General features: G+C 46.1%; 1 protein-coding gene across 6 annotated transcripts in view; it reads left to right on the top strand.

Moving 5' to 3' along the window:
• FGFR3 (fibroblast growth factor receptor 3) overlaps nt 1-22,984 on the top strand; it is a 58,469-nt gene extending 35,485 nt beyond the window's left edge. Inside the window, exons 6-18 of one of the 6 annotated variants that reach the window (XM_030019388.2) lie at nt 2,651-2,774; nt 3,201-3,391; nt 7,064-7,214; nt 11,098-11,291; nt 12,199-12,344; nt 12,436-12,557; nt 13,772-13,882; nt 14,040-14,230; nt 15,635-15,757; nt 17,467-17,537; nt 18,979-19,116; nt 19,621-19,726; nt 19,813-22,984. In XM_030019388.2, the coding sequence (XP_029875248.1) occupies nt 2,651-2,774; nt 3,201-3,391; nt 7,064-7,214; nt 11,098-11,291; nt 12,199-12,344; nt 12,436-12,557; nt 13,772-13,882; nt 14,040-14,230; nt 15,635-15,757; nt 17,467-17,537; nt 18,979-19,116; nt 19,621-19,726; nt 19,813-19,977 (1,833 nt within the window). In that variant the 3' untranslated portion in view covers nt 19,978-22,984. Of the gene's footprint in view, nt 1-2,650; nt 2,775-3,200; nt 3,392-7,063; nt 7,215-8,315; nt 8,461-11,097; nt 11,292-12,195; nt 12,345-12,435; nt 12,558-13,771; nt 13,883-14,039; nt 14,231-15,634; nt 15,758-17,466; nt 17,538-18,978; nt 19,117-19,620; nt 19,727-19,812 lie in introns of all 6 variants that reach the window. The other 5 variants (XM_030019393.2, XM_030019395.2, XM_030019394.2 and 2 more) reach the window with 5 other exon arrangements.
• The last annotated feature ends 2,269 nt before the right edge of the window (nt 22,985-25,253 follow it).

The following is a 25,253-nucleotide window of genomic DNA, read 5'->3' on the forward strand; positions in this document are numbered from 1 at the left end:
CGAGATCTGGTCTTAACCCAGAAATCCTGAGCTGGGAATGTTCTCATTTGTTTTCAGTGTGTGGAAGAGTTTAGATGTTGATAGTGAAAGCTCTGTGGTCAGCAGATGAAAGCTGACCACTCTTCCACTTCTGCCGTTTGTAAATGGTGTTTAGATCCCGTGTGATTGCCCGATGTAAAGCCTGCACGAGAGAAGGGCAAGTGTTGAAAACAGGAAGTGCAGGCTAACCTAGTTTTGTTACAGTTCATCCTTAACTGGTAAAGAAAAGAAATTCATATGACTTATCATATGAAATTTCCCAAAGAGCATTAATGGTTAAATCCTTGTTGGAATCTCTAATATCGTAAGCCTGTGTGTGTTAAATGACCCTAGAAGGGAAGATTGAGGGGAGGGGAGATAGAGGATTATCCCTTCCCCAGACCATTGCACTGACTTGCATACCAGTCTGGCAAACACGGACTGAGGTTCCAAGTGTGTCTGCAAATGTTTGTTTCACAAAGAGCCAAGAATGACAACACCAAATAAACAAGAGGGCTTTCCAGGATCTCACCCACTTGATTAATGCCTGCACTAAGTCACTTCGTGTTTCTAGTGTTTTATGGAGTGCAGCGACTATCCTAACTTGAGAATGTCCCTTTTTATTGTATCTAGATGCCAGTCTCAACCTAAAAAAAAATAATCTTGTTTCTTCTAGAAGAGTTTCGAAACGTTCTGCCCCATGAATTTGTGCCCCCCAGGTTATCCTCTCTGTTCAGAGTCCAAAGTCCCCGACACAAACATGATGAAGAGAAGTTCTTTGAAAGTGTCATAAAAGTGTCTTTGAAAGTGCATCCTAAGTAAAACACCTAATTTGGACCTGATTTTATAATACAGGTCAGACTAGGGAGTCCATGTATCTGGACCCCCATTTCCTTGGAGTAGCTCCGAGGCCTTCCAGACGCAAATGCTTTGCAATGCTGAAAAGTGGATTAAAAGAAGTATTTAGACACAACTAGGAGACAAGCCAGTACGGAAACGAGCCACTGAGCAGCCACAAATTTGCATTGAAACTTCCTTGACGGTCTGGTATGTTCAGCTGCGAACTCAGGGTCCAGGCTCTCTGTTCTCAGAGCTCCTCTTACAGTGTAGTTGCCGCGATCTTACAGAGATGCACCAGGTAGGATGTTGCTTTACAAAAGGTGTGATATCGGTTCTGCCTCGAGCTCCATCTGTGCTGTCCTGGGTGGGCAGAGGGTGCAGTCAGACCTGACCAGACATCTGCAATGACCAAGATTTCTGTACAGACTCTTTAGCCACAGCCTGCTATTACCTATAACCCGAAATGAAAGGAATTTCAGTGGTCTCTGAAAAGTGGGGTGCTCAGCAGTGCTGTTCTCAGGGATGCAGAGATCTACAAAGCTTTGACTTTTACTTGCTTATCTTGTAACTAAGCTGTCTAGTCCTATGACTTTAAACCTTCTCTTTGCAAAATTCTGGCTTTAATTGTAACTTGGCCCTTTAAAGGAAAGCATGTGGATGCAATTTATGTGTAGCAAAAGAGGTTAAATGACTTCATATTTGAGTTCACCTGCTGCAGCAAGAAACCTCCAGGAGCAATTACGCCCTTGTTTTTTCCATCAGCCCTTGACATTCTGTAGTGCAGCGTTATTGTAATCTCTTGCTTCTGTGTCCTTGGAGTCACGTTCAAAATGTTTAATAAAGTTAAATGTTCTGCTCTGAGCGGCAGAAGGCATCAAATTAATACCCAGAGATTTGGAGAGCTTTCATACACTATGCATTTTGAAGTCATCTTTATTACCGTCAGTTGCTTTCCGTATTAATTCAAGATTTGCTTTCCATATCCATTATTTCCTTTATACTCATTAGAAACAAACGTTTTAGCTGGGATCACGGGGCAACAGGTCAGGGTGGAGACACGGGTTGTGCTTTGCCTTCTGCTACTGAACAGCCAACAACTCTGGACATGAGCCACATCCAGAAAACCAACTAGTATAAAACTTGGTGCCAAAAGAGAGGGGCCAGACTTGAGGTTAGGCATGTTTTCTCTCCTGTTTTTTACAGGGAATTTAGGGGACTAACTCTGTTGTAGACACCCATTTCTGTTCAGACAGATGCCATGACCTGTTGCCTCCATAGCACACATCTTTAATGTATGTTATAGATGGGGTGAGAAGTACAATTTTTATTGTTTATAGTCATCTTAGGGGTTATATGTAGCAGTTGGTAAAGGTCTGCAGATGAGAGTACAATATTTTGAGCTGACAGAGTCTCTGGACCAGAGTGGTCTGGCAGAGGGGACCAGCGGATTGGAGTTATCTTAGCTGATGCCTTCTGAAGTCGTTATTCTAATGAGAGGTGCCACATTCACCTGTCAGCTGGTTTCGTTATTGTTATTATTGTGGAAGCATCCAAGTCCCCATTGCAATCTCAGTGTGTTAAATTGTGTCGCACTGTTCCTGCATTGGTCTTAATTCCTTTTCACATTAAGCCTTTAATGACCCTTGAAATGGGTCCTTGTGATGTTCAGGCCTGCTCTGGGGTCCATTATGCTGGCCAAGTGTGTAGAAGCTCACTGATTGTTTGCTGATTTGAATAGTCTGGTGATGATGGTACTTGACCAAGAGCTTGATGGTTTGATTTCTTCTTCTAGTTGCGACACCAGCAGTGGAGCTTGGTGATGGAGAGTGTTGTGCCATCAGATCGAGGAAATTACACCTGTGTTGTGGAGAACAAATACGGCAACATTAGGCACACGTACCAGCTTGATGTATTAGGTGAGATTTCACTGTTTTCCCTCAACAGCTGATCTGTGGTGATGCTGAACAGGCATGTGATGGGATAGGGGAAGCAGAAGCTTGGTTTCTTTCCCAAAGTGCTGGATCATGTGTCTTCTAAAACCAACAACAAGCTTCCTTTTGGCCAACAATTCAGCCTCATATCTGTGATCAATAAATTACTCAGCTGGTCTGCAGAGGGGCCAGAGAAGGAATGGCAGGGCTGAGATGCCTCCTCCATTCCCAGGTGGTTCTTGCCTGTTTGGCTTGAGAAGCACTGGGTAGAACGGTGGCCAGGACACGTAGCGGGGACAATCCCAGTCTGCACCCTTTCTGCTGAAAAGCCAGGAGATGAAGAGTTCAGAGGAGAATCCTTGCTGGAAGAAGGACAAGTAAATTAGGATTTCCCTCTCTTCTGTTTTTCAGAAAGGTCGCCCCACCGACCAATCCTGCAAGCAGGGCTCCCTGCCAACCAGACTGTGGTGGTAGGGAGCAATGTGGAGTTTCACTGCAAGGTCTACAGCGATGCCCAGCCTCACATCCAGTGGCTAAAACACGTGGAAGTCAACGGCAGTAAATATGGGCCCGATGGGACGCCCTATGTCACGGTGTTGAAGGTTGGTACACGCTCCTTCTCCTTACCCTTGGGGCAGTCCTTCCTCTGCCTTGGTCTCAGTGTCACAGAGATGGCAGCTATATTGTGGGGATGCTCCTCAAAGCAACCCACTGCCATAGACACGGAAAGAGAGATCAGCACTGAGTAAAGGTGTTTGCCATCAATGGAAGCCATTAACTTCAGTTACATGTTTATAAATAAGCCCTAGACTAGCAGTTCAATGTGAACCAGAAACTCCCCACAGAATATGTTCAATGCCACAGTTCCTGGAAGGGTAATCATTATTTAAATCAGATTTTTGGGAGCTCGAGGTCTCATTTTCTGTAATTGTTTTGTGTCTATAAGAAAAAAATCACAAGAATAAGCCAAGGACAGCTGTTGGGATTGTTCTTTCTTTTAAGCCTGCGCAGTGGAATACTCTGGTTTTTGGAGGGGGTACAGCAAAAATGTCCTAAAAGTCGATGTTCTGGACTCTTCTGTTTGCCAGAGATAACACAACTACTGTAGTGGCACGAATAAGCAAAGTAATTGTAAGAGCTGAGGCAACTGTGAGAAATGCAGCATAATAAAAGAAAAGCTGTCAGATTGCATTTGACCTAAATTGTAAAAACAACCTTTTTTTACAGCTTAAATAGCAGTATTTTTGGGGCCTATTAAAATAAAAGGCTCCCAACTAAAACACATTCTTTCCTTTCCCAAGTAAACATACTGGAGCATGCACATACTAAATAATGCTGAACTACCAGCACCTGAGAGCGAAGATAGTCTTGTTCCAGCCACTAACATTTGTGAACATTGCTATTATCCATGCTCAGGAAAGCCTTTTTTTGATTGAGCAAAAACTCACTAAGTAAAACTTTACTTTGGTAAAATGCTTTCTTGAAAGGGAACTTCCAGATTACAGCCAGAACAAAGCCAACAGGTCTGGTTTCCCCTCAACCTATGAAAATATAAAAAGTAGAGAATAGAGAGTGAAAAGCATATTGGACTTTTAAAATATCTTTTTTTTTTCTTTTAATAATAAAGGCGTCCTGTGTTGATGTTTATTAGAATATATAGGGCCAAATGGAGTTTTTCTGGCTCTGCAGTTATAGCTGAAAGTAGATTTTGTCCCTGCAGTTTCAAGCTGAGGTTGTCCTGTGCATGGACATTCCCCGTGCCCATCCTGCTGCACACATCCTACTTCTCCTTGTATGAAGTTTTAAAAAAAAACCACTTACCAGACAGCATCTACAAAACTGTAACTCAGCCAGATACATGATAATAAAAGCCAGAGACCCTGGAAATAATTACACAGATTGAAATAACAGATTGGTTGGAAGAAATGGTTGGAGACAGTTCTTCAGGATTGGCAACACGCGCTTCTTGCGAGTTGATAAAACTTTTTATTTTCTCACTGTCTGTCCAAATGTGTTTGAATTATGCATATTTGAATTTCCCCCTGGTTTCACAGCCCAGTACCAAGCTCTGAATAGCTGGCTGTGTCACATGCCATCCAGTATAGTCTCCGTGCTCCGTGTGTGGTCCCCGTGGGATAAAGTGCTACCTTTTGGAAGTTTGCAGAGCCGCTGCGAACAGTGCCTTGTGTCACAAGCACAAGCTCCCATTTTGCTGTGGCAAAGAACATATAAATAGTCCGTATAAATAGTGTTTTAAAATTAAGTTGAAGCGGCACCGGGGTGGCTAGGTAATTAGAATTGCCAAATACCTTCTCTTCTGTGGACGGCAAAGGCTCCGCATTCCTCGAAGGGGAGCACAGGCAGGCGTTTGAAAGCACAAGTTTTGTTTGGTTTTATTTTTTTGCTGAATAGGACCAGCACACGTCTATTTACTACTTCTGGTTAATCAGGAATGCTTTGAATTGTATTAATGCCGGCATCAGCGCTGGGGCACGGAGCATTTCCATTTTGGGATGCATCTTTTGTGCGCCAGTATGGGGCTCCGTGGAGCTGTGTCAGGCCCAGCTTTGCAGGGATATATTTTTTTTTTAACGTGTGTTTGCTTATTTTTTTTTAAATAAAGATCTGATAAAATGATCTCACTGTCATCTTGGGGCCACTCCGTTGGCTTTAGGGACTCATTCCACACAGTGCTGTCGCTTTGACCCAGCATCCTGGCCGTGCTGCTGGAGCAGGGTGCTGTTAACAGCCCTTCCCTGCCCACAGCTGCTTTAGAAAAGGCTCTCTCCTGCCCAGTGCTGTGGTGCCTGCAGGGAGATAAGGCTTTTTTATCAGCCTGCCCTTCCCTCCTGCTTTCAGGAGATTTTGTGGAGCATAGGAGCTGCTATGGGGCAGTTTATATATGGGGGAGTATCCCGGTCTCCATCGGAGCGAGGGGGACAGAGAGGTGCTCAGCACATGGAATTACCCCCTCACATCTAAATGGGAACCTCCCCCAGTCCAGATGGATAAATTGAATGCCATACTTTCAACCCATTTTTTAAACAGCTTGACAAAACCAAGCCATCACCTGCATCAGTTCCTCAAAGCCTGGGCTAATTTGTGATCAAAGGAAACCCCTTTTTCTTTGCAGAAGAGCACTAAATGCATTCCAGTTACGGAGCAGGGGGGGTAGCAACACTGTGCCCAAGCTTTGTTAAAGGCTAAATTGTATGTTCTGCATTGAAACATGCCCGGTTTAATTTTAAACAAGGCAGCAACAGCAGGCGGGCATGTTTCCCCACTAGTCAGGACAGACAAATTTGCCAGCACGTAAGCCTTAGAGATGAGATCAGGTCAAAACCGGTGTTGTTTGTCGTCAAGACATGGACACAGGGGCTTCTCTCTGATCCCACCTCTGGGTTCAGTTCCTAATAACCTATCAGATCTGGCAGCCCTGTTGATTTTAATGGGCTGAAAGTCATATTGGCAGGATCAGGCCTTGAAATTGAAGGCACTGAGACTGGGCTGGAGAGCCTAAGACCAAAAATGAGAGGAGCAATTGTTTTATTTTCATTTCCAGAACCGAAGCTGATATTTTTTCTAGACTTTCCCCGGGCTACTTCTGAGGCCACCCAAAACAGTTGTGCATTTTCAACCAAAATAAAAACAACTGTTTAGGGAAAAAGCTGATGTGCTGCTGTGGCAGCATGGAAGAAGAGATATAAGAGATTGCTTAAGAGTCTGAAGTTTGTTTGATTTATATGCACCACTTTATTTAGTAAAGAAGAGGCTCCTATAAGCAGTGGAAAAAATTACAGCTAATTTCTGAAAGGCAAAGTCAGCAGCGAGTTTCAGACCGCCACTGCTTATATTTTGTTTCCAAATTCTATTTTGGAATCTGATAATTGAAACAGTATTTGCTGAGCCGGGTTGCAAACACAAATATCTGCTTAAGCCCTTTCTCTGGTGCTCCTGTCTGCAGAGTTGTTAAGAAACCGTAGGGCCTTTGACTGCTGTCAGATGGAGAAGTGGGAAATTGGTCTGTTTTAAAAAAGGAATCGCATGTGTGCCGCTAGTGAAGGGAAGGGAGTTCACTTGCATGTGGTTTGGGGGCCAAATGCGACTTCTCTTCTTCACCCAGGTCCTGGGTTAGGTCTCTCACCGCAGGGTGAGCTGGGGATGTTGCCACAGCCAAAAAGAAAATAGCCGTGAACAGTCAATCCTAGCTAATGTAGGTGTGATGGAGGTATTGTTTGGTTTACTGAAGTTCAGGTTTCTGTCTATTCCTGCAGTCTTGGATCAGTAAAAACGCTGAAGCCGATGCTAACCTAAATCTGTTCAATGTGACAGAACAAGATGAAGGAGAATATCTGTGTAGAGCCAACAATTTCGTAGGCATAGCCGAAAAACCATTTTGGCTCCACATTCGCAAACCAAAACCAGGTAAACCACAGACTCTGTCCCAAGGCCCTGGCAACTGCAAGAATGAGCTATAACATTTTTAAGAAGCTAGTGATTAAAATTACTATTCATTTTGTATTATACCCTGTCAACTGACGCTGAATGGCTTTATCTTATTTTCTTGCTAATTTTTTTTTTTTTTACAAGAATGTAACGCCTATACAGCAATTGCCATGGAAAAATTCCCACAATAAAATGACTGTCAAATTTTGCTATCAACTCTTCATGCTTTTATTCCTTTCCCTTCCTTACAATTGAGTGCTGATAACAGAATTGCATGTTAATGACCTGTGGCGTTCAAAGCTCTGGAAAACCAAGCTGTTTCAAGATTTTCACCCATAAAACTGATATAATCAGTTCTGTCCCTTGAAGAAGTAATGGAGAAATAAATATCAACATTGGCTCATGCAAGCAGACATGTTAAATAGAGAGAGCAGCAATCTCGTGGGCTCTGGGGTTTGACTCCAGCCTGGAGGGTTTGGCTGCTGTGTTGCTCAGTGCCACTGCAGGAAAGTTCCTTACAGGTTCCTTCTTGTTATCGGCCAGTTATACTACAGTATCAAGGGCTGTGTAATCAATACATGGCTTTGAGATGCCCAGTCTGAAAAAATTCTAAAAAATCCTAAAATTCTATATTTTTCGATGACCTAATGAACCAAAATGTTTGTATGTTCCTCTGATCAGCACTTGAGTCTTACCCCACTACATCTCCCCTCCTTTCTCCTTTCTTTCTGTCCTTCCCCTCCCCTTTTACCATTTTTCTTTCCCCACCCCTGTACTCACCCTACTAACCCACAGTCAGTCATATTGTGGGGGCAATTTTTCATTTGGATGCTTTTGCTTGCATGCTTCTTTAGTGGGACAGAGTAAGAACCTGGTGAAGGGAACTTTTTTTGCTTTTGACTACAGGTTGCAGAGGGGAATGAATAAATAAATGTGGAAGATGGGCCATTGGAAAAAAAACCCAAACAACCCACCTTAATTGCTTTTGAAATTTGCCTGTGGTGTCCTCACACTTGCTGGGAATGTGGCTTATTCTCTGTTTTCCCTCTTTCTATATGTGTGTGTTTTTTTTCCCCGTAGACGGCAGGTGTTAACACAACGGATAAGGAGCTAGAGATTCTGTACTTGCGAAATGTTACTTTTGAGGATGCTGGGGAATATACTTGTCTCGCAGGGAATTCTATTGGGTTCTCACATCACTCTGCTTGGCTGACGGTGCTACCAGGTATTTCCTTCTGTGCTGGCCTCTCTTTCCCTCTCCAGGGTGCCTTGACGTTTTGCTTTAGAAATGCCAAGTTCCTGCAGACCGCCCCTTGCTTGGAAGCGGGGGTGTTATCCAGGGAGGGCTCTCCTCTGGAATTCGCTGCAGACCCCTGTTGCATACTCACAGCTGACACTTTGTGCATTGCATCTCAAGATTTAAATTATTATTGCAGTAGTAATATAAAATGCCCAGTATCTTTTTTGACCTAGTTAACAGGCCTCTTTGTTAGGAGACTGTTAAGTGCCAAAGTTAGGACCTTTGTCTTCTTACACTGCCCGTGGGAGAAGGAAACCTCCCCATCAGATGGTCCAGGGCACCTAAATTGGACACGGACTGTGGATCATCTTATGAAGGAACCTTTCTCTCTAACCTCGTATGTTAACCTAAAATTGGATGCATAAGTGGTTGGTGTGAGTACACCCTTCCCTGCCTGTAGCATTATTTCCACTTCACGGATGAACAGGCCAAGATAGCAATCTCAAACAGAAGGTCAAGGGGAGTCATCTGTAGAGAGAGCCCAGGAGTCCTGGCTCCCAGGGGCATTGCATGCTGCCTGCTCCAGTGGGGATCGATGAAAGCTGCAGTGGGCCTGAAACCCAAGGCCAGAGTGACCTCTATTTTGTGGTCCTTTCCCGTGCAAAGCTCTCACTGACAATGAAGCCAGCGCAGAATATGCAACAGAGGAGCCTGCTCTCCAAAAGAGGGGAATGAGGCTGTGCTGTCCCTTCACCTGCAGAATCTGCCTGCGGCTATGGGGCAGGCTTGAGCATGGTCCACAAAAGCACCAGCAATATTCGTGTTGACTCTCCTGGGTGCTGTGCCTTGCAGTGAGTGCTGGAACAGACCTGGAGTATGTTCAGCAGACCCTTACTGAAAGGCCACCCAAAATCCTGTACACCCCACTTTGGCTCACCCCATCATAGACCACATTGGGGTCCATCTCACAACACATCCATCTCGAGATGTGTTTAGGAACCAGAAACTTTGGCATTTCTAATCTTGACTTTATCTGTGCGGATGATTCGGATGTAATTGCTTTTACTGGGGCTCAAGGTCTCCTCCGTGCCCGACCCTGCTGCTGGTGGGATCTGCTGGTCTTTTCTCTGTTTATTTGCCAGCTCTATAATAGCTGATCTGATCCTGTTTCTGCTTCTGCCATCCACTGGATGAGAAATTGTTTCCTTTGGTTAGAAGACTAAGGTCTCTGTTATTTTGAGAATCTTCTGATACTGTCTCATCCGGCTGTTACGCTGGTTTTACAATGTCTCTCGCCTCTTATTTAAGCAAAGAATAAGCAGGAGAAAACCCACCAAAAAACCTGAAGCGGAACTTTATATTGAAGTCAGACGCAGCGAAGGGCAGCCGTCCGTGCAGCAGCAGGCCCCCAAGTGCTACCCGCAGAGAGGGTGCAGGATACAGCCTGTCTGGGGAACCTCTCCGTGTAAACCCCTGTCCACGCTACGGGAGGATAGACATGGAGCGGAGGGCGAGACAGTGTGAGCCAAGGCAGCAGAGCTGTGGCACCGACCATAGCGCCTGATCCTGGGAGATCTGGTAACCCTTTCTCGCAGGAGGAGATTGACGCTTGGCAGGATCAGGCCCTGCACAGCTGGCACACAGGCTGGTGCAGCCCCCAACGTCACCGACAGCCCTTTCCCCGTGTCCCCCTGGACGCAGCCACCGAAGACCTGACATGGAGCCTGCTGCTGCCAGGGGAAAGCTCCCGCTGCTTGCCAAAGAAGCTGCTTTGGGGCAGCAGTGATGTACACGAACCGTTAGCGAGCTAACCACGCTGGCGTGACTTCATTATAAAGTTTCCCACTGCTGACTGTTCCTCTGATGCCAGCATGCCTTTGGGGGACAGAAAACCAGTCCCACAGTGGCTCCTTCCTCTGGTCTATGTGCCTGTCCTGAAAGGAACAAGGGGAAAAACACAGCTGAGCTTCGCTGGTCCCAAAAATGTCTTGCTAGCAGGTAGCCACTGCTGGTAGGCGCATGCCATCACCCTCCCGGCTCAGCCACCTCTCTGGGACAGGCCTTCCAGCCTCCTCCCAGCAGAACTAAGTTTTTATGAAAAAGTTGTGCAGATTGCTCTCATGAGGCTTTTTGCCTGTGTGATGTCTTACTCCAGGTGCCCTTTGAGCCCCTTGGTCCCTCAGGGCGGGCACTGGTCCGGTGGAAATCTTTGCTGGAGAAGCCAAATCAGCAAAGTGCAGCAAACCCGCACATCTGAGGCATCCAGCTATGTGGTGTGGATGTGCGGGGAAAGCAAGGTTTGGGTCAGAGGGACAGCACAGACACGTGAAGACGCCTTCAGCCTAGAGCAGTGGTTTTCAGCCTGTGGGCTGAAGGCTCTTGGAAACCCTGGGATTGCATCAAAGGGCAGTAAAATGACCCCAAAATAGGCAAACCAAACTAATGTTTTAGCAACAGCCACAGGTGGAAAACCACTGGCCTAGGAGAGTTCCCTCACTGAAGTGACTCAGCAAATTGACGTAGATGAGCAAGTCCTCCCCAAATTCTTCATGCTGCATGTGTGTAGTTGCTTGCGGGCAGCTGCCCGTCCCGTCCTCACTGCTGTCTTTTGTCACCCCGCAGCGGAGGAGCTCATGGAGATGGATGATTCGGGCTCAGTGTACGCTGGCATTCTCAGTTACGGCACTGGCTTTGTTCTCTTCATCCTGGTGCTGGTCATTGTGATTATCTGCAGGATGAAAATGCCAAACAAAAAGGCCATGAACACCCCCACTGTGCAGAAAGTCTCCAAATTTCCACTTAAGAGACAGGTAACAGAAAGTAGATACAAGATTCCTATTCCTCCCTATGGTCATCCCTCTTTTTTTTTTTCCCCCTCCTTGAAATTTTCTCTCTAGGTGCGAAGCTCTACCAGAAAAACATTGCCCAAGAGGGACATAGCTGGCTGCAGTCTATGAGTTTAACCCCTTTTATTCATTTGTTTCTGTTCCAGTGGAGCAGTAGCTGGTGGCAGCTGACTCTGGTTCATGAGCAGCTCCCAAGCAGCCGTGTTTCTGTCGCCCTTGTCCAAGAGGGGCTGGCAGTGCAGCCGTGGATGCCACAAAAAGCACATCTTCCAGGGGAACAGTTTAGTCCAGGCTCCCTGGTGGAGCGGGGATTTGGGGAGCAGGAGCACGTTCAGTTGTGCTCGGTCCTGCTTTCGCAGAGGTTGCTGGTGACTTGAACCAATTCTCATGGAGGTGGGAGAGGGTCCTCTTTCTCCTTGCAGTTAGAGATGCTCTGCCACGTGTCATTGCAGAGGGGCAGGAGCAAAAGGCACCGTTTAAAACCACGTAGTGATGGATACAGATTTCACAGCTTTGGCTGCAAGCTCATGGTGGGCATTTACAGTGCCAGAACAGAAGTCACTCCATAGCCTGTGCATGCTATGGAGCTGCAGACAGAAAAAATGAACAGAATATACCTCCTGCCTGCTGGAGGGCACTGTCTGACCTGTCCCTCCTTTCCACCAGCTAAAAACCTCACCACAGGTGCCTAGATCAGTGCATTTCTGCAAGGATGGGGGGAGAAGCGGAGGGTGGGGGAGGGGATTTCCCATTTAGAAATTACCAGAAAGCTGCCAGTGGGCAAAGATAGCTCAGACCCCCTCAGTGATCCATCTCAGGCACTGCCTTCCATCAGAATACAGTTGGCAATAACACTTCATTTGCTCTACCCAAGCAGGTGTCGTTGGAGTCCAACTCTTCCATGAATTCCAACACGCCCCTGGTCCGGATCACGCGTCTCTCCTCCAGCGACGGGCCGATGCTGGCCAACGTCTCTGAGCTGGAACTGCCTCCCGATCCCAAGTGGGAATTGGCACGCTCTCGGTCAGTCAACCCACGGGTCGGGGTCCCTGTGCCTGCTGGTAGTGTCACCACCCCGGTACCCACTAATGTGCCTGCTTGTCCCTCTCTCCAGCCTGACTTTGGGGAAGCCGCTCGGCGAGGGGTGTTTTGGCCAAGTGGTGATGGCAGAAGCAATTGGGATTGATAAGGACAAGCCAAACAAGGCCATCACGGTTGCTGTCAAGATGCTAAAAGGTATGGGGAGCCCACGAAGGGCGGAACAGCATATTGCACTGGGGTTTCCTCTCGTTCCCTGTCTTTTAAGTCTTTTATACAAACAGACACAATAGAAGAAAGCAAGAACAGCCTTTCTTCCCCTTCACCCACACAGCCTGCGGGTGAGGGCTGTCTCCTTGGAGAGCAAGTAAAAGTGCAAATCCCATCAGGAAGAGGGACTGGGAATTAACCCAGTTCTCTGCCAAGGGGTAATAACATCCCTGAGAAGAAGGGGAACCCCCTTCCCTTCTAGCCAGCTCTGTGAATCAGCCCACTCCTTACTCCTTCCATAACCAGTGCTGCCTGTTCTAGCAAAAGCTTATGCAACAAGCTCAGGTGGAGTTTGCAGAAATTCAGTTGACAAACCCCTTCTTGAGGAGTTTCTTTATTGAAGAAACTTGATCCCAAACTCCTGAGAGGTTAAATGGAGGCCAAAAATGGGGAAGTCACTGGGCGTCTCCAGGTGAGTCTCTGTTTCCCATACTTCCCCCGTGCATGGTAACCACAGACAACACACAGACAAACTCACCCTGAGAAGTTCAGCAGGAGCAAACGGGGCAGATGCTCCAGCAGTGAGCAGCCTGGGGCTGAGGTTACATGGGGTGACATCTTTAAAAAAATATATATTTCTTATCAGAAAAGGATTTGTTTAATTTACATTTCCTTCAGTCCATTCTGAAGTTGGTTTTGGAAGCAGGTACATTTCCATCTTTCCAAACCAAAACATTCATCTGGGGAGGTTTTCCCCCATTTTTCTACTTCTGTAGAAAAACTGCAGCTTTCCACGCAAAAAAAACATTCCTTCCTGTAGCCCCTCTCCCAGCTCTGACCTTCCACCATCCTTAATGTTTTGCCCCTGGAGATGAGGGAGGGAAACAAATAAGAAAAGCAAAATGATCCCAGGTACCAAAACTGACTTTTTTTCTTTAATACTTACCAGGATGAAACAGAAGATGAAAGGCTTTATTGATTTCCATATGAACATTTATCTCCATTTGGTTTTTTATCTTTTTGTTGTAGTAGGTTTTCCTTTTGATTCTTCCCAAAGTAGAATAAAAACAAATACTGCCATATTTTGAGTACTGTTTCCCCATCAAAGCCCCACATGGCTACGCAGCAGTTGTATTAACTGCTTCCCAAAACACTTATTTTCTTCCTGACATTTTTTTGCTTTCCTCTCTTGCTTTCTCCAGATGATGCCACAGACAAGGACCTTTCTGACCTGGTCTCTGAGATGGAAATGATGAAAATGATTGGGAAGCATAAAAACATTATTAACCTCCTCGGTGCCTGCACGCAGGATGGTACGTAGCAAAGCAGCCCAGTGCTCGCAGGGCCATGGGAAGCTCAGGTTTGACAGTCCCTTCTATGCAATTACTCACTGGCTGCCCAAAATGTCCCAGATGAGATTTCAGTGGTCAGCTGTTCCTCCGCTGGATGCTGATGCGCTCTTGCTTGCAGGACCGCTCTACGTGTTGGTGGAATATGCGTCAAAGGGGAACTTGCGGGAATACCTCAGGGCACGTCGCCCACCTGGCATGGACTATTCCTTCGACACCTGCAAGCTGCCCGAGGAGCAGTTGACATTTAAAGACCTGGTTTCCTGTGCCTACCAGGTGGCCCGAGGCATGGAGTACTTGGCATCTCAGAAAGTGAGTTGAGGAACCTCATTTGGTAGAAGCGTCGGTCAGACCCGTGTGTTCAAAGGCATGCAATGCTGTGTGTGTAGGACAATCTCAGGCAAAGCGTTGCAGGCTTCTCTAGAGATCAGATTTTTCCCTATGAAGTACCTTGGGGTTTTTGCTGGAGGCTTCATCCGCGTGCAGAAGTTCCCATATGCTGGCTGCATCCATGATCCATGCAGCTGCACAGCCCTTACTGTCACCTGCAGGCCCGTTAGCATCCCCCAAATGCATATAAAAGCACGAGCAACCCGGACCTCGGTGCCTGTCCTCAAAAATTCAACCTCTACCACTCGTAGAGGTAACTGTCTTTCAGACGGGCAGTCCCGAGGCTTGGGCAGCAGTGGTCAGGTTGTGAGCATCACACCAAGTTGTGAGCTTCCACTGTGGGAGACGTTACGTTAGGCAACAGTCAGGAGCTGTGTTCACCCCTGTCCCCCCATCTCCCTTCTGAGACCACTAAAGATGCAGAGCACTCACGAGGAAGCTGGGATCCTGGGTGTAGCTCCACGCTTGCGGCTGTCACCAGCACGCGTAGGCTCGGTGGGAGCGGAGCTGACAGTGGATTTGGCTCCACGCATGGCTGTGCCCAGGATGCTCCCTGGGGGAGCACTTGGCTGGCACTGCGCCGGCTGCTGCTTCCACTTCCATCATACCCTGGGATTAGTCCTGATTTACCCTGACATCAGCAAGTGGAGAATCAGGCTTTGGGTTCACGAAGCTGTGCACCAGCCGGCGTGACCTCTTTTTGCAGGCAAGGAGCACTACGGCAAGAGCCGGTTCAGCTTCAGATGTCAGATGTGTTCATCCTGTGACTGCAGTTCAGGGTGGATGGTTCGTGGTGGCTTTAAACTCCCTTTCTGCACAGTGCAGGCTAATTTAGCTTCTTTCTCAGCTGACAGCTATGATGTTGGGGGTTGGAATAGATGACCTTTAAAGGTCCCTTCCAACCCAAACCAGTGTAGGATTCTATGTATTTTGGATGTATTTGGGGATGTCTTGATTTGAGGATTTTTTTCCTTCAAACATCAACCTGCACTCTTCTTCCTGGAGAAAGCAGGACAGACAGTTTCACATCCCAGTAAGCGCCCGCAGAAGAGAAGGGTTGGCTTTCTCATCTGTGCATCCCCTTTGCAGAGAAAAGATGCGTGGCTGTGTCAGCGCTGAGGCTACCGATTAGGTGTTGCTAAGAGGTGGCTCCCACTGAGCATGCATGATGGAGCAGTGACACAGAAAGCGAGGAGTTAAGCAGTGCCCACAGCTTTATGAGCTTGGGAGTCAATGAAACGGCAGCTCATAAACTACACGGTGCTGTTGGTTCCAGGCGCGAGCAACTAACAAGTCCTTATTTATTGACTTGCTCACCTTTCACAGTGCATTCATCGTGACTTGGCAGCCAGGAATGTGTTAGTCACTGAAGACAATGTGATGAAAATAGCTGATTTTGGCCTCGCTAGAGACGTTCACAACATCGACTATTACAAGAAAACCACCAATGTAAGTACAGAGCTGCCAAGCACGTGCAGTTCTCCTTCTGGCAGGGAATTCGGCCATCCCTACAGCAAGTGGCCGTTGTCCTATATCTCCCTTTCTAGAAGGGCTTAGGAAGAAGAAATCTACCAGTGGCCTCACCTAGTGAGGGACTGTAGATAGGCTGGTCCCAGGAGTCCACCCACCATCTGTTTTCTTCCTCACAGATTCTGCTGCTGCTAGCAGCTGTCGTGAGGTCTCAGCTCTGGCCAGAAGGCTTTAGGCTAAGAGAAACCAAGGGTTTTACCAAAGGGGAATGGAGCCCTTTCCAGTCTGCTCCACTACTGTTCATAAAGTTCCCAAGGAGCCAACCTCTGGTCCCACCAGAGCCCTTGACAGAGGAATGTCACTATGTGTATTCCTGAAGCTACCTGGCTTTCATGCATTTCTCTCTTTTTTACAACTGAGCTCCTTGACTCTACTGTCAAGGGTGCGAAGAGGGTCCCAGCCAACGGCTGAGTCCTGGAGCCATTTATATTTTCTGTAGAGATTAATTAAGGAACAAAGGGCTAGAGAGACAACCTGTATCATGATTCAAAGCCCTGCAGCAGATGCTGAGCTCTGAGCAGTCCATGGGACATCCTCCCCATCACCACCACACTGCAGAGAACAAAGCACGTCCCAGTGCTCTGCAGCAGAAGAGCAAAAGCCACAACTACAACATCGTGTAGAGATGGCAGTGGAAGAGGTTGAGGGTATTACAGAACCTGACGGTCTTGAAAGAGCAAGGGGTCTAAATGTCCAAGCAGTCCTACAAAGCCTACCATGCCCATACTGAGCCTTTCCAATATCATATCAGAAATCTCTCTTAATTGCCAGGATTTCTTAATCATAAATTAATAAAAATTCTTGGGAATTTTAATTGTAAATCATATGGATTTTCCCTGTTTGAGCTGTGTTGGACAGCTGAGAGCATAATCCCATTTATGCATCCTGCCTATGTCCCATCTCTAGTTGTCTCCCCCAGTGAGGCAGTGGGTCAGAAGAGGACAAAGCCCTCCCATAGCCAAATTATGCCTCAAAGACGAAACAGTCCTTTCTCACTCCCTCCAGGGGCCAAGCAAAGCCCAAAAGAATTACGACTAATCTAGTCTTTCTAATCTCATATTTCTCATATGTGACAGCCCATGTTTATGACCCTGATGTAGGATGTTCCCCTGGAAACCTGGGATGATGCCTCCTCCTTTAGCCTCCAGCAGGATAAGGATTTGTTTCTTAGAGGATTTGGCCCTTGTCTTCTTCACTCTTGGAACTTTCCCTTCAAGTTCAGCCTCAAGTTCTGAGCCAGGTTTGGACTTGAAGTCAACCTGCTTCTTCCAACCAAAGAGTCGGAAAGTGTTGTCCCATGCTCTGCTGCAGAGCTCGCTGCATTTATGAGCAATGGATACTGTTCCCATGCAAAGATTTAGATGCTCTGATACGTTAAACCTGCCTTGGCATTGAAGTACAGTCCTCTACAGAGAGCATTTACTGCAAAGATTGTCAGCAAAGATCCAGGGATCAAATGCTCTAATCTGTTTATATGTGGCCACTACTGCTTTGCCCAGTGACCGGGAAGGCAGATGCGGTTGTTAATGAAAATGTTTCAAACTGGATTAGAAAAGAAGATTCAGATGGTGCCGTTGTGGCTGGGGGAATATGCTGATGGGATGTTCCCATTGTCTTCCTAATTACAGGGTCGGCTGCCTGTGAAATGGATGGCTCCAGAAGCGTTGTTTGACCGGGTCTATACTCACCAGAGCGATGTGTAAGCATACCCACACTTTTTAAAAAAATAAAATGACAGGGAAATCAACACCTATAATATCTTAAAGACAAATGTACTGCTAAGCACGTGCAGGGTTCATTCAGTGCTGGGGTGCCTGGGGATGCAAAAGCAAAGGAATCGATTCCAAGCTGAAGGTTTGCACACGCAGTTTTATTTTACCGTTACCTAGTTGCTTTCATCCGAGGATCTCTAGTGAGCTGCTGAGAAATTATTGGAAGGCAGGCAGGTATTTCTTGTCCAATTTACAGATGAGGTGATTCATGCTGCAGTGAAAAAACTTTGTGCAAAAAAAACTCCACGCAAAAAAAAAAATTACCCTCAGCTTCCTCCATGCTCTGCCCCGGACAGTTACGCTTCAGTTGAGTATATGGGATGAGCTTGAAATATTCTGTCCACCATTAGTAGCTGATCAGAGACTATTCAACAAATATATTCACAGATTAATTTTGCCACTTCATTTATTTGCCTTTATTTTTCTTAATCCTGTCTTGTCAGTTTTGGTGCCTCTGCACGGTAAGCAAAGAGCAGAGCCGGCGTTACGTGGTAAATCTGTATCCCGTCTGAACTTTGCAAGGGCTGAAGCAGCCCAGCATGCACGCCAGCTTTTTTATTTCAATATTTGGTTGATAATGGCATTTTTACAGTAATTCAGCAGCCAGCCTGCCTGCTCCCCAAGGCTTGCCGCTTGCAATTGGACAAATTAATCTTTTCTATTTCTGTATTTTTCACATACTTTGGCTTTTATTGATCTTAAATCATAGTTTCCATGCTTAGGTAATGCTGCAGCAGGCATGACAGATAAATCAAAGCTAGAGAACGGGAGAGCGAGCGTGCATGAAAGCAAAACAGAGACAGATAATCCCTGTTTTTAAAAAGAAAATGAAGAAGGCAAAAGATATTTTTGAAAAAGAGGACTTTTAACCAGAGCACAGCTGTGGGACTGGAGCGTGTAACATTAGTGCTCTGCTGATTTTTGTTGGGGTATTTTTCTCCCAGCTTGGCCAGTGAAATGAGTGTTGTAACAAGCAAGTTTTGGTATCAGCTTGCACAATTAGTGGCCTGTGGTTCCAAGCCTGCAATTCAGTGAAGCTGTGCATGAATAATTTGATTTGTTCCATTCAGTGGAGCTGGTGGAAGACCTAACAAAGAGCTGGGGGTGATAGATGGGCTGTCACCTATCTGATTAAATGCTCATTTCAATTTCAGACTTGGTGCCTGGGATTTCTTTGCTATTGAGTTGGATCAGCAGAGATCTCCAAGTAACTAGTAAAAATGGCCTAGGCAATTAGTCATGCTATTGATGACTTTGTTAGCTATGCATGGCTGCACAGAAATAAAGCCGAGCGGGGTGGGGAGGGGATATGGGGGGGGCTTGGAAAAAAACCTCATTGAATTTTAAAGATCTTTCTTTGGTTTCCAGCTGGTCTTTTGGAGTGCTACTATGGGAGATCTTCACTTTGGGAGGGTCTCCATACCCGGGAATTCCCGTTGAGGAACTCTTCAAACTCTTGAAGGAAGGCCATCGGATGGACAAACCCGCAAACTGCACCCATGATCTGTGAGTGTGTGGTGGGGGGTGACCTCCTCACCCCGCTCCCCCTTCCTTCTGCGGCCAAATACCACCCCAGGCCGTGGGTTGGGCTGTTGGGGCATCCTCGCTGAGAGATTGTGTGGCCATCTCCAGGTAGGCTCACCCACCCCAACTCATTTCGGCTCAGGTCATGACTGCCGAGCGACGTAACACGCCTGCCCTCGTTTGGCGGGCGGCGGTTGGGGGTGTAGCTCTAGTGTGTCACCTTTAGGACAGGGCCTCCTCCTGCTTTGAGAGCGCAGACAGGCATGAGATGATCAATAACGCATGAGATGATGATCAGTAACGAGGAGCGTGGCTCCACAAAACCCTCCTCCTCCTGCCCCCCGCAGCTGGCCATGCACCAAGGCCACCATGGCTGAAGTTGCGTCGGCCAGAGCTGTTCTCTCAGGCGATTTGGGGGTGGGTGGGCAGGTGGGTGGGCGCCGCTTAGCCTCACCATGGGTGACGGTCCCCTCTCCCCTCGTGCAGGTACATGATCATGCGGGAGTGCTGGCACGCCGTCCCCTCGCAGCGGCCGACCTTCAAGCAGCTGGTGGAAGACCTGGACAGGGTCCTCACCGTGACGTCCACCGACGTGAGTGTGGTGGGGCGGGCGCGGGGAGGGGTGACTCGGTCCCCGGCGGCTGGCACCCAGCGTTGATGGGTCTGTCGCCCCGGCAGGAGTACCTGGACCTCTCGGTGCCCTTCGAGCAGTACTCGCCGGCCGGCCAGGACACCCACAGCACCTGCTCCTCGGGGGACGACTCGGTCTTTGCACATGACCTGCTGCCTGACGAGCCCTGCCTGCCCAAGCACCCGCCCTGCAATGGCGTCATCCGGACGTGAGGACCCCCCGGGACGGACGGACAGACGGACGGACGGGCGGGCGGCATGCCCGTGGAGGCGCGAATGTAGGGCACCGAGGACGAAACCGTAGTGAAGGATCTTCCAGTGGAACTGCATGGTGGTGCCTGGAGATTTGTGTTGTCGAGCTGTTCAGGGTAAAAAGAAAAAAAGAAATTTTAACTTTTTTTTTCGGTTGGTTTTTTTGGTTGTTTTTTTTTCCAGTTTGCTGTATAAAAAGTCAAGAAGCACTGTTTGGCCTGAAGGAACTAATCTCTTGCCAAGATGATCTATCATATATGATTTTTTTTTTTTGGTTTATTTTTCATTTTTTGTTTTTGTTTTTTTTTTTTTTTTTTTTTTTTTTTACTAAGCAGAATGTTGAACCTGGGGGGTTGCTGACCTCCCAGCCTCCGCGCTTGCATTTCGAGTGCCAGAGTAGCCGTTCTGTGCCTGCAATACGAAGAAGAGGAAAAAAAAAAAATCTTCCTTTTTTAAAAAAAAAACACAAACAAAAAAAAAGTGTAAAGAATGTAGAAATTCTTTGCTTATGCAATCTGTACATGAACCTTTTTGGTGGAGCTGAAAAGCCACGTTGCCTGCAGGGATTCATATATTTATAAAAATATCTATATTTTTGTTGTCGTCATTTTTATAACTTCATGATCATACTACCCAGCTACATAGAAGGAATCCTTTTTGGAAGAAGAAAAAAAAAATTAAGTAAAATGCAAATCATCATGGAGAAAGGAAAAAAAAAAAAATAATAAAAAGAGACAGTCGAGTCATCTGAAATGGCGGCGCTTTGGCCGGGCTCGGCAGCCACCGGCCCTTGCACTGGGCTGGGAGCGATGGGGCCGTGCCGAGGTGGGAGCAGACCCCAGGGACGGGCAGAGACCCAGCGGTGCCGTGGGGGACCCCAGGGAAAAGAGCATCCCCCATCCGAGGGCAGCGGGGGACCTGGCTCCTGCGTGCCCACGCAGCATCTCAAGCCACATCTCGACCTTTGGGAACAGCCGTTTTGGGGAAAAAAAAAAATCTTGCTTTTTGGGGTTTGCATATTTTTCGCTTGCCAAGGGTGAGTGGGAGGGGAGCAGCTCCTCTATCTACCCCTCGACGCCAGCGGTTTGGCTCCATCTACATGCAGTGACTCGGAGAAAGAAGTTACGGGTACCTGTAGGCAAGAGCCTTTAACTTATATCAAAAAGGTTTATTCCAGAGAATCTGTGTATATATCTATAAATATATCCTGTATATATATAAATAAATATATTAAAAAAAAAAGAATGTATAATACTAATGCAACCTAAAGCAGTACTGAGAGAGTCTCAAAATACGAGCATTGCAATCTAGGATATACTGATCTGGGCAAAAGAAAAGATTTTTTTGTTTGTTTGTTTTATATCTTCACAGTTTTGTTTTAAAAATTGTACCTTAACATGTATATTTGTAAAGTTATTTATAGACATTAACATATCTGTTCATCGGTTTAAATAGCGTAGCGTTACTGTAAACTTTAAATTTCACCGAGCTTAAGGGTGTTTTTTTAACTTATTAAAAATGGAGAAAAAATATATTAATCAAGTTTTTCTTTTGTGTTTATGGGAAATATTGAAAGAATGTATAGATGTACAGTCCTTTAACAAATTACATTTAATGTTATAAATATATATATATATATATATATGTATTCATTAAAAATTATTAGTTTATCCTGGATTGCAGTGAGCAAAGGTAAGTTTATTTTTCAATATATCACCAGTGGTTAAACCAAACAAATAGCAGCAGAGAGATGATTTTTACATATTTCAGAAAAACAGGGCCAAGAATTCTTCCATCAGTTTAACCACTGTGCATTAAGGGGGCGTGGGTGTTTATTTTTCTATTTTCAAATGAAGGTATTCTTTGTGGTCAATTTAATAACAAGTATGCAGCAAAGCAAAATGTTGACTTTGGATGATGTGGGGTAATTTTTTTTTCCCCTTTGCCAGTACCGTTGTATTTTGGGCTTCAGAAATGCCATGTGAGCAAAATAGGAAGAAGAGTGACACTGTTTGCGGGAGAGGTGCAACGACTGCGTCTTTCTTTTGCATCTAACACATTGGAAAATGCCAGTGATGCCTGATTTTCTGTGTTCAAAATGCTGTGCTGTTTTGTTCCTCGATGTCAGATAGCTGTTTAAAAGCACAGGAATGAACTGGGGAATTTTAGAGTGGATCAAGCTGACAAGGGGGGAGATTTGGGCTGGGGGTTTTTTTGTGGGTGGGTTGTTGGTTTTGGGTTGTTTTTTTTTTTTTTGTCCGGAAGACTTTATCTACTACCACGAAGAGGAAAGGCAAATTTCATCCTGAATTCTTTCTTTCCATTTTTCTCTGGTGCATATTACATATCAATGTTTCAGAATAACAGGATGACAGCATCTCATTTTAAGACTTTTTTTTTCTTTTTAGAGCCACAAAATCCTTATCCTAAAATAAATAATTTATAGTTTGAGGTTACTTCAATGGAAGTTTGAGAAGGTAGATTTCTATAGATTTTTTGTTTTGTTTTGTTGGAATAAAAAAGAATTTTTTGGTATTTTCTTACAAATGTCTGCTAATTGTGTACATTCCAAGTACTCGAAGCATTGAGTTTTCCTGTACTGAAAAAAGAAAATGTACAAAACTGTGCATGATTTCAAATGTTACTAGATATTATAAATATATATATAATTTATTGAGTTTTTACAAGATGTATCTGTTGTAGACTTGTTGACTTTAACATTTCTTATTCAATGCTTATATAGTTTTATAGCCTGGACTATTATCTTTTAAAGCTTAAAAAAATTAAAAATTCCAATTTTGTTACATTTTATACTGTTGATGTTACAATCCACAGGTTTGCATAGTGTGATTTTTTTTCAATGAGCAACTCTGTTCAGTTTATTTTAATACTGTATTTCTGTGCCTGACAGCTGCAGCTGTCGAAGGTGTGAGATGAACACTAAATAAAACTATTCTGCTTTTGTTAACATGGCAAACTTACTTTTACCAAAAAAAAAAAAAAAAAAAAAAAAAAATAAACAAGTTGTTAAATTTTGGGATTTATTCCCAGTTGTGAGGGTCCTTTGAAAAAATAAGTCTTCTAGTCTCTGGGATTTGTAGTGCCAGGAGGGGGTATTTTTTACAGTGCTGCTTTGTGAGTCCTGGCCAGCACAGGTTTTATATGCATAATAAATTTATAACAATTTTGGATTAAGAGCAGTATTATTTCTTTCTTAGTGGGTATGTTTATACCCGCGCAAGCCATTGTGTGCATGCAGGTATTTAACCCCCGCTCTCGTACAGGATTAAGCATATAGCACAAGGGCAGGAATTGCTCGTTAAACCTGAGTTACGGATCTCATCCAGACCAGGGTGTCTCCCGGCGCGAGCGGGGCGGTGCTCGCGACGTTGCATTCATCCCTGCAGATGCTGGTGGAGGTGCGAGGTCCGCAAGAGGAGCCCCCCGCTAGGAAAGGGAGAAGGTGGGTGCATGAGAGCGGGCACCCAGTGGGGTGGGATGGACACAAGGGACCTCATCCTGCCCGGCTCCCGAGGAGCAAGGGGAACCCGAGTTTGGCTTTGGGGAGGCTGAGCAAGGGAGCTCAGTAAATCCTTGCTTTGCTGGTAGCAGATGATGCAGGGGGATGTTGCAGCTTGGGAAACATTGGGCTAATCCTACCAGCACTTCCATATAATATTAATGGATTCTTACAAGTGATCCTGTTGAACTGCATCGCAGACACCTCGATTTCTGCATGCACGTTTATCTACCTACGTATAGCCTGCCTACAGTAGCAGGCATTTGTAGTTTTAAGTAGCTGGGCATGGGAGTGCATGCATCTGAGCCGGTTACATCTGCAACACTGGGACTGGCACCACTACTGTTAGAATTAAAAAAAAAAAAATAAAAATGTGGGGTTTAGGTCATTTCCTGTGGTTGTAAGAAAAGAACATTTTTTTTGAGCACTACTAAGATGCATCGCATTGTTGGAGGAGAAGTCTTGCTACCTGGAATGAATTGTTTCATGCTTTCAGGGTGCACTTTGATGGCCAGCCCCAAGCCCTGTCCCAGCAGGAGTGGCGGGGGCAAGGGGACAATCCCTGGCCAGCCAGGGCTGCAGTCGGAGCGCAGCTAAATGGCCTCTTGCTGGCTCACGTGGAAATGGCTTCATCGTGGCAGGGTGGTGAGGATGTTGTGCACCATTTGCCACCGGGACTTGAAAAGCAGGAGAGGGCTCGATCGTTCTGCAGTTGGCTGCGGTGTGTAGCATACCCGTGCTTTACAGCTGCCCCCAAAAAAAAAAGTCCTCCAAGCACACAGAGAGCACAGAAGTCAAAGTCACAAAGAGGCAAGTCTCTGTCCCGGCGCCGTGGCTGACCCGCGCATGGAGCTGGCGTGATGTTTGCTTTCCCTCTTGGGTTTCATGATGTCATTCTTCCTCTGCTGGCCTTCACCTGCAGCAGTGTTTGCTTGTGGGTTAGGGAGGAGGGGGTAATATTTTACTTTAATTGCTCTACAATGCAGCCAGTTCTTAGCCGAGGATGGATATTTGGCTGCAGCGTGTGATGTGCATTGAGCAACGTGCAAAACAATCTTGAGGAACGTTTGCCAAGCTGCTCAGTTGGGCTGCGGCACCGAGCGAACGTCCCACCACAGCTCATCCTCCCCTTCGGTGGCCACAGCCTTCCACCCAAACCGTACGCCCTTTCCACATGAAAGAGGTATTTTTCAAAGCAGAACAAATATCTTTTTTCCTCTGTGAGTGACTACACAAATAGGGCCTCGCACTGGCCACCGTGGCCTGTTTCATAGCAACATTCAAACAAATTACTAAAATTGTGATTTATTCCCATTGGTCATGGCTCCATGGTGAGACAGGGAGGATTTGGCAAAAGGAAGAAAGTCTGAAGCCCTGCAGGTGTCAGTAAGAGATGGCAACTAAAACTAAAATAGCAAAGTTTCCTTGAGGCCAGTGCCATTTAAAACTCCTGAAGGAGGTGTCTCCTGCTGGTGGACTCCTCTGAGAAGTTCATCCCTCCCAGAGGCTACATAACCTGCAGAAAGGGAATATGGAGACATGGGTTGTGTTGATATGAAAAAGGAATCTAAAAGGTGGATGATGGGTTTTCTCACCACTGCAGAACTACTAACAATGGGAGGACACAAGGGAATGGCCAGAGGAGATGCCAGGTGCTGAAGTGCTTTTTAGGGCTTCATGGCCCATGACCATGGGCTCACCAAGAGACAGGGATTTG

Source organism: Aquila chrysaetos, chromosome 1 (genome assembly GCF_900496995.4).
Source record: "Aquila chrysaetos chrysaetos chromosome 1, bAquChr1.4, whole genome shotgun sequence".
Classification (NCBI taxonomy): domain Eukaryota; kingdom Metazoa; phylum Chordata; class Aves; order Accipitriformes; family Accipitridae; genus Aquila; species Aquila chrysaetos.